At 30.2% G+C, this 9,240-nt stretch overlaps 1 protein-coding gene across 1 annotated transcript in view; it reads left to right on the forward strand.

Annotated features, from left to right (window-relative positions):
• LOC106791592 (ras-specific guanine nucleotide-releasing factor 2-like) overlaps nucleotides 1–8,853 on the forward strand; it is a 50,900-nt gene extending 42,047 nt beyond the window's left edge. Inside the window, exons 10-25 of the mRNA XM_014757316.1 lie at nucleotides 93–124; nucleotides 1,102–1,353; nucleotides 1,586–1,746; nucleotides 2,109–2,491; nucleotides 2,760–2,869; nucleotides 3,028–3,135; nucleotides 3,294–3,509; nucleotides 3,697–3,873; nucleotides 4,150–4,469; nucleotides 4,560–4,693; nucleotides 5,686–5,706; nucleotides 6,425–6,821; nucleotides 6,917–7,014; nucleotides 7,100–7,382; nucleotides 7,544–7,741; nucleotides 7,825–8,853. Coding sequence (XP_014612802.1) covers nucleotides 93–124; nucleotides 1,102–1,353; nucleotides 1,586–1,746; nucleotides 2,109–2,491; nucleotides 2,760–2,869; nucleotides 3,028–3,135; nucleotides 3,294–3,509; nucleotides 3,697–3,873; nucleotides 4,150–4,469; nucleotides 4,560–4,693; nucleotides 5,686–5,706; nucleotides 6,425–6,821; nucleotides 6,917–7,014; nucleotides 7,100–7,382; nucleotides 7,544–7,741; nucleotides 7,825–8,043 — 3,109 coding nt within the window. The 3' untranslated portion in view covers nucleotides 8,044–8,853. The remainder of the gene's footprint in view (nucleotides 1–92; nucleotides 125–1,101; nucleotides 1,354–1,585; nucleotides 1,747–2,108; nucleotides 2,492–2,759; nucleotides 2,870–3,027; nucleotides 3,136–3,293; nucleotides 3,510–3,696; nucleotides 3,874–4,149; nucleotides 4,470–4,559; nucleotides 4,694–5,685; nucleotides 5,707–6,424; nucleotides 6,822–6,916; nucleotides 7,015–7,099; nucleotides 7,383–7,543; nucleotides 7,742–7,824) is intronic.
• Nucleotides 8,854–9,240: the final 387 nt, after the last annotated feature.

Consider the following 9,240-nt stretch of genomic DNA (forward strand, 5'->3'; position numbering starts at 1 on the left):
TCATACTTCGGAGGAATCAATGCCACGACACGTACACGTTAGTTTACACCAATACACCAAACTTAATTCCCAGTTAACTTGATTCTGCGCAGAATGTTCTATTCAGGAACGAAATCCACGTGTGGTATGAATATTCCGTCAAAGGATACAATGAGAACAAAATTTCACATATTTTATCAAAGGATAATACTCATTTTATCCTAAATATTTTCTATTATTATGTCGAAGAGACAGGCATGTATGAAATATGAAATTTTCAATAACGTTCCAAGCATTTGAGATATAAATAAAATTCAAATACCTTTTATAATATATTTTTGATTTCGAAAGATCGTCGATAGGGTTTTCCATTCTGTAGATTTGACATACTTAGATAATATTCGAATGAAATATTTGATTTATTGGGTTAAATCGAATCAATGTTATTCGAGGGATATTTTTCTGTGAATAGAAATCACTTGATACGATCCTGTCTCCTCGTGCTTAATATCGGATCACATGGTTACCACGCAAACGTATTTCATTCCACGTTAGGACTACCCTGTCGCATCTTCGAAACACGCAACTTCGAAATACGAGTGTCTACGGTGATATAAACGACAAATAAAACAAGAGATTAAACAATAACGATTTGTTCCTCTTTAAACGTTGCGTTATCCGTCCTAAGTTTTCTTTTTGACAAACTTCTTACGAATAGTTTTATTATTTTTTTTCAAATTAATTACATACACAAAAATAAGAGTTTTCATCTTTGTGTGTGCCATCTTGTATAAAAGTCGTTCGTCGTAATTTAGTTTCTTAAGAAAACGAACGTACTTATATTTTTGGGGACCAATTAAAGTACAAGGGCTATCGATAGGGACCAAGAATTATTCTAACTTCGCGTAAAGAACATTTAAAAAAAATCAAAAACAAGACAAAAATAAATAAATCAAAACCAAAGAAGAAATTAATCCTTTACAAATTAAGGTAAAATTTTTAAATCCACGATAGAAATAGGAATAGATAAATTATTAAAAAAAAAAAAAAAAGGCGCGTATCGATTGGAAGAAATATATTAGCGATGAAATATATATATATATATATGTTTTTATATTTCAGGTGCACTCGTACAGATACTTGATAAACCACGAGGAGCACGTAGCAGATTGAGTGCAACATTTGGTGGTAAAGGTTCCAGTGACAAGGAAGCTGTCAGACAATGTTTCCTATTTTCGAATCATTTGTTATTGACAACGAGACAATCTGACGATGATGGCCGTTTGAATTTGATATCGCATATCGGCAAGATTCCATTATCGGATGCTGTCCTCATAGAGGATCCCTGCGAACAAGGTGTTACGGACGATGACGGTATTACCAGTTATGGAATATAGACGAGATTAGATCGAAGAGTGTATTTCATAAATATATTTCATTATATTATAATATTGAAATTAATTATTAAAACAAACAAAAATTTGATATATAGAATTTTTGAATGAATGTCCTAATAACTCTTCTCGATCTTGATCTCTAAGTTTCTGTATACTCTATTTAATTATAATATCGTTCTATGATAGAACAGTGATCTTACTACTTATAGAACTTTCAGTATGCTCGATGTCAAGTGGAATCAGTGAGAGTAGCGGAAGTGCAAGCGGAAATACTAGTTCACAACTTCAAAATCGTGACTTCAAGATCATACTCGATGTGAAATCTGGCGGGCCATTGGTTACCGTTCATCTCGTAGCACCAACTATGCAGGTTAATATTTTCCAAAATATTTGATAGTTTTTATAATATAACAAAAACATCTAACGCATAGTGTCATCTGTTGCATCTATTAGTTATATATGGTATTACTAGGGTATCTAGTAATTTTAAGATATTTCTAGTAACACACTCAATTGGATTATAACTTTTGTAATTGCACTTTGCAAATGCTGCAATAAACTTATGTTACTTGCAATTTTATTTTTTTTCATGAGAAAAATTAAAACGGTTTGAATTATGAGTTAAACTTTCAGCCAATATTATCATCTATTTCATGATTAAAAAAATTTATATGTAAATATGATTTACACGAAATGAATTTCTAATAAATAAAATTGTATAACTGTTATTAGGAAAAAGCAGCATGGATAAGTGACATAAGTCAATGCATGGACAACGTACATTTCAACGATCTCCTTCATTGCTCGATGTCGGATACAAGTTCCGTCACGATGCCACAATCGATTAGGAACGATCCAAAATTATTCAAGGATGACGTAGACATTAGGTTCAGTCGTACATTGAACTCTTGTAAAATTCCACAAATTCGTTCGGCCACTCCTGAACGTTTATTACAAAGGCTTACCGACTTACGATTTCTTAGTATCGATTTTCTCAACACGTTTTTGTTGACCTATCGGGTATTCACCGATGGTGTTACGGTATTGGAAGCGTTAAAAAAAGTCTTTTACGAAACGGAACCACCTGATGCACAAATGCCTAGTGGTTCTCTCGTGTGAGTAAAATCAACAAAATTTAACATTGGATTTATGGAATTCTGTTTTAATTCGATGGATTTTTTTTTACATTTTTTACTTATTCAAATTATTACCATTTTTATTTTATCCATTTATGATGCTTTTTATCGTATACAAAAAGAAAATAATAAATGCATTTTAAAGTGTTTGTTATAATAAAATTAAACAAATGTACATTTCAAATCCATAAATCTAGTGTTAAAGTGATTAATGAAATGTGATTGAAATATAGATACAATTTTTTAGATCGTTAGATGTTTTGGGAGGTACCACGAGTGAGTGTCAAGCTCATACGGATGAACGAAGACGAAGCAGTGTTTCTCCAAGAAGAACGAGCGGTGCCAGTTCTGTTTCAGGTATCAAATAATCTTAATTATAATAAGTATTTTATCTATGATAATTTTTTGTTGTTGTCCATTACAGTATGAAAACTTTATAATGTATAATAAATAAGAAAAATAATTCTACGTCAAAATATGTAAAAGAAATGATGATACCTTTTTTTTTTAATTAGGATACGGATCAGAAATTAGCGAACGAGACCGACATTACGTGTACGAATCTAATACTGGTGCTCACACGTTAAATTCGAAGACTCATTGGCGTGGTGGTTGTAAAAGATGTAAGTGTTTTTATTTGAAATATTTTTCTTATATTTTAGACTGTTGTCATTAAAGTGATGTTAATCATTTTTTCTTTTTTTTTCTTTTTTATATGAAATGAACAACGTTTAATATTTATATATATTATTCAACGAATTCATTTTTTCTTTTGGAAAAGTGGAAGAAGAACAACAATTAGGATTGATAACAGAAGCACCATCGATCATGAAACATAGTCCAACATTGCAATCGTCCTATCCGTCCGTGACTACTCAATCTCCAGCAACCTCAAGAAAAATCAGCATACGTGTTGACAATGATACCGAAAATGATGGATGCCATCTTACCATTCCAAAAGTTATAGCTGTATCATCGAGTTCAGAAACGTTAACAGGTATAAAAAGAACAAATGAATCATTAAATTAATTCGTCATTTTATATTTTTCATTTAATTAGAGAAATGATTTTTAATTTGAAAAAAAAAATTACTAATAAAATTGTTTTTAATAAAACCATCTATTCTTTTTTTGAACTACGATAAAATTAACATAAATTTATATATCTTTTTTAATTATATAAAGAAGCAACAGTGTTGAGTGCACCATCTTCACCGAGTAATTTAAGTACAGTTACGTTAATTGGATCGACGGGTTCAGGATCTGGATCGGATCCTAGTCCTCAAGAAGGTGGTACAATTTCTAGAGGTATTTCTGAAGAAACTGATACACCTGTAGCTACAAGTACATCTTCTACAGATGGTAACTATATGTGTTATATCAATTAAATTAGTATTTTTTTTTTCAAACTTTTAAATCTCGATTAATTTGTTGTTTTCTATTTTCCACGTGTTGAGGAGATCATTACTTTCAAAGTAACTCGTATGCTCGTAAAATGAATTATATTTTTTAATCCTAATTTGTGTTCGATATATAAAATTGATTATAATTTAATTATAAAAAAAGAATAAAACGACACATATCTCCAAGTGTTTGTTGGAATAAAATAAAATATGTAAATCGATATAATCCAAACAGAAGTACAATTTACATATGCCGATGTACCACTGACATCAGGCAAATCGACGGATTCTGAAACAACAGAAAAAACACCATCGACTCCTGCTACACCTCAAACACCTAAAATTAAAGATCACGAGATTGAAAAGGAAACACGAGGAGAGTGGACCGAAGAAGAAAAGACACCGATATCGATTGGACAAATTCAAACTACCTCTAGTCAAACCCAATATCAACATCACCATCATCATCATCCTCATCACATGGAACATAGAGCATCTGTTGCTTCTGCACCGGTTACAGGAATGAGAAGTGGTTCAATTTCTACCATAATGGGAGTACGTTTGCGAAAAATAATTGTTTAGAAAATATTATTTTTATTATTACAATTTTTGTTATTTTCTTTTCTTTTTTGTTTTCTTTATTAGAATCATTGGGCAACCAGACGATCTATTCAAGAATCCGACTTATGTTCATCGTCTCAAGGAAACTTTCAACATGATCAACAACCATCCAGTAAGGCCGGTGTGGTAGTTACCAGTTTTCGACAAAGTCAACGAAGGTTGGTTTCGAGCTTCGTATAAAACTTTTTACAGTGTGATCTTTTTGTACGTAATCAGAGCGCATGTAGATTTCTCGATATACGATATACATGTATGAGTACACATGTATGTAGTATATTAATATTTATGTATAACGGTTTGTATTGTTATTCGAATTTTAGAAATTGTTATTTACGCTGCCACATTATTTTTTCAAATTTGAGAAAAGAATTTAATAAAAAATCAAAGGCGTGAAGGTCTGTACGATGTGTGTTAGGGCTTTTTCAATAATCTCGAATACGAATTGATACGTGTTTATTTCAATTGTATCATGTGCTGCATAAAGAATTATTTTGTACAACGTGCGTTTTTTAAAAATTATCTCTATTTCGTTAATCAAAAAATATTTAACAAACAAACAAAAAAGAAAGAAAAAAAAAGATCAAAAAAATATGTTGATGGAAAAGAATGAAAAATAAAAAAAAGAGAATATGATTATACTTTTCACATTTCGTACGCATTGGTGGTTGCTTTATCATATTCATTAGCATTCTAATTTACTCTCTATCGTATCTTTTAATAATTATCTGTATATCTAACAATTCTTTATTCTTCCATACCTTCTTACTTATTATATTATTATTATACATATTTATCGTATTACGCAATATACATATTATCATATATGTATACGTTATTGTTGTTTATCTATCATTTTATTATATAAATTAGTATTGGATATTGTATTATTCGAAAGAACGATAGAAACAAAATATATTTACGTATATGAAATTTTTCTATTTTTCTGTGCGTAGACCTCTTGTACGTTCTTGTTTTCGTTTCTTTTTTTTTCCTAATTATTTAAAAAAAGAAAAAAAGAAAAAGAAAAAAAGGAAAAACAACTAGTAGATAGAGTACTATCACCGAAAATCCGGGAATATATTTCTATTATTTGTATAATCGTCGTTTTTAATTAAACTGTAATTCATATGTTGTTTTGCGTCATTCATAGCATCGGACCCCAACCTATTTGGTAAGTAAGTGCGTTCATCTGTGCTTTTTGTAAATGATGTTATTATTTATTTACAAAAACTAAAGCATGGCGCATATACTTTGTCAGCTTTTAAACGTTAACGATATATTTATTTTTCTATCTATCAATCTATCTATCTTTCGCTTGCCTGTGCTTTCATTAGTCAAATATTAATAATTACAAACACACACATGCACACACTTACATAAACACAAACAGACACACATATACATTAGGTCCCGTTTGATTTTGATCTTAGTTATCGTGAATTATTTCTGATTACTTATTTTCGTATTTCTATATTATACATACTACTTTCTTTTTTTTTATTTTAATCAATTACGAGGCATTTATATATCGACGAATTAAAACGAAATAGAAATAGTTCCGGACCTCGATAGATGATATTATTATGCCTTTTTTGCTCACTGCTAACTTTACACGTTGTACGTTTGCCGGGTTAGTCAATTAGATTGCACATTAGAACGTAGATTAGAATAAATCGTGCGGGGAAAAAAATAAAAAAAGATTAAACAAAAAAAAATGACTTTTAACATATAATATTAATTAAAATCGATATTCATTGAAATACGAAAAATATTGATCACGGTTATAGGGCTAATGGAAAATCAAGTTGCGAATCGATTTAACGAATCTCTGCTAGATCTTCCTTAATCAATGAATATATCATATTATCAATTATTTTATCATAACTCAGGAGCAGTACATCAACGGCAGCAACTGCATTTGCTATAGCAACCTCAGCATCGAGTAATCCACCTGATAAAGTACCTGGAAAATGCTGTATCAGTGATGGAAACAATCGAAGTGGTTCATGTCGTGATAAAAACAGACGAAAGGAATCGGTTATGTCAACAGCTGCAACCATGAGAGTACTAAATGTTCTTCGACATTGGGTCTCGAAACACGCTCAAGATTTCGAATTGGATCAGAAATTGAAAACTTTGACCATCGAGTTTCTTGAAGATATTATTTATAGTCCTAATCTTTTACCGGCTGAACACAAAGCTGCTAGTCAGCTGTTAAGATTGATTACCAAAGAGGAATCCGAAAGTAACAAAGTTGATCTTAAGAAACTCTTGACACCCCCCACGGTGAGGGTTACTTTTAGAAATTATTTTAATTATTGTATTTTCATTTTTTATTGTATATATAAATTGATATTAATTATTGTTATTTTATTTATCAGGTGGCAAGTAAAGAAAGTATCGAAACTTTATCAGCATTGGAAATCGCAGAACAAATGACTTATCTGGATCATCAAATATTCGTATCTATTGCAAGCGAGTAAGTTAATAAAATCTTCTAAAGAAAATTTTGAAACACAAATGAGAATGAAAAAACAATAATCAATTATATTTTTCTTACACAGAGAATTTCTTGGTCAAGCTTGGATGAAAACTGACAAAGCTACGCGTGCTCCGCATATTTTATTAATGACGAAAAGATTTAACGAAGTATCGCAGTTAGTAGTTTCTGAGATCATTCGTAGATCTAATATGCCGGCTAGGGTTGCGGCTATTGAAAAATGGGCAGCAGTTGCTGATATTAGTAGAGTATTACATAATTACAACGGTGTATTACAAATTTGTGCTGCATTTACCAATAGCAGTGTTTATAGGCTGAAGAAAACCTGGGAAAAGGTTTCTAAAACGGTAAAATAAATATTAAAATATAATAGTATCTATATATATATGTTTCGTGTATTTTTCATTCATTAATCAATATTTCATATAATTGTATTCACATTTGTAATGATTATAGATTAAACAATACTAATTAAATCAAAAATTTATAACTATTCAATTTATTGCAGACTAAACAAACAATAGAAAAACTACAAAATATCGTCTCGTCCGACGGAAGATTTAGAAATTTAAGGGATGCTTTACACCGATGCGATCCACCATGCATTCCATATCTAGGACTATACCTTACTGATCTTTCCTTCATTGAAGAAGGTACACCGAATTTTACCGAAGAAGGTCTATTAAACTTCTCCAAAATGCGAATGGTATGAAATAAATTTATTAATAAATAATTTGATATTAAAAATGAAACGATTATTATTTTATTGAATTTATTATTTGCTTTTAGATCGCACACGTGATTCGTGAAATAAGACATTTTCAGCAAACACCTTACAAGATCGAACTGATCACAAAGGTAACGAATTATTTATTGGATTCGTCGTTGCTGTTAAATGAAAAAGATTTATATCGAATGTCTTTGGAAATTGAGCCTCGAGCATCGAGATTAAGCAGTTCGACTTTGATCAATTTGCCGCCCTCCGTAAGTCACGCGTCGATGAAATAATAAAGAGGCTGATGAATTAGGAATGCAATTAATTTTATCAATGTTTCCATCAATACTTAGAAGAAGAAAAAAAGAAATACAATATTCTATATCTATTTAATTCTAAGATCAAATCTGTGACACCGTTCGAAAAGATTCTATGCGAAAAAAATCTATAACTATTTTCGATCTTTCAATACTCTTGATATAATAATAATTATTATTGTTATAATAATTCATTTGATAATCTTCACAATTGTCTCAATTAACGCATCTCTCTATCAACAAGCAGAAAGAAGAAAGAAGAAATGAAAAAAAAAAGGCGTATATCTAAAGCGAGCCAACGTTTTCTACCAATTGTATTTTAAAAACGACAAAATGTCCAAGTTAATATCTCGATGCTACTTTATTCTAAGATTATTAGAAAATAATTTTTATACGCTGGTACTATATATTTATTTTGAGAGTAAATTTTTCTACGTTCTTTTTTTTCCTTTTTGTTTCTTTATTTTGTTTTTTTTTACGCGAGTAAGCCAGGTTTTTATTAAGAAAAAGAGAAACAAACGAACGAACGAAAAGAATATGAAATTAGTGTTATTGGTAACAACAAATAGGAAAAACAATATCATCTTCCGAATTATTTTTAAAAAAGAAAAGAAGAAGACTAAAAAAAAGTTTGCGTTTGAACCCCGTCCACTGATAATGACTATTTTGTCTTAAGTCCTGGATAAATTTTGCAAACGTCCAATTTAATTTCAACAACGTTGGATCGCGAATCCTCGGATCTCTCTCACTCTGTTCTTTCTATATATAAAACAAAATATATATATATATATATAAAATAAAAAAAGATAATTACATTTACACACGTACGTACACACTTTGCTAGAAGAAACAAACTTTTCTTGCTTCTCAAATCAAGACTTTTTCAACTTTTCAACGTTAATTATATTGAGAAAGATCGATGAACACTGTCCAATAAAAAATACATTTTTAATCCGATGCTTTGTGAAAAATATTAACTTTTTTAAGCACCTAAACGTGCATCGGAGCAGTGTAATGTTTAATAACTATTAGTTAAAAGACCAGAACATGCAAGGAAGGAACGACGAACTCTGAGATAATACATAATTACAAGAAAATGATACGATGATTATAATATTATGCTCCTATTTCAGCTTAATGAATCTTAAACAAAAATTGTTTGTTTCTATTAAC

This window comes from Polistes canadensis, unplaced genomic scaffold (genome assembly GCF_001313835.1).
Source record: "Polistes canadensis isolate GaletaPanama2010 unplaced genomic scaffold, ASM131383v1 scaffold_322, whole genome shotgun sequence".
Lineage (NCBI taxonomy): Eukaryota > Metazoa > Arthropoda > Insecta > Hymenoptera > Vespidae > Polistes > Polistes canadensis.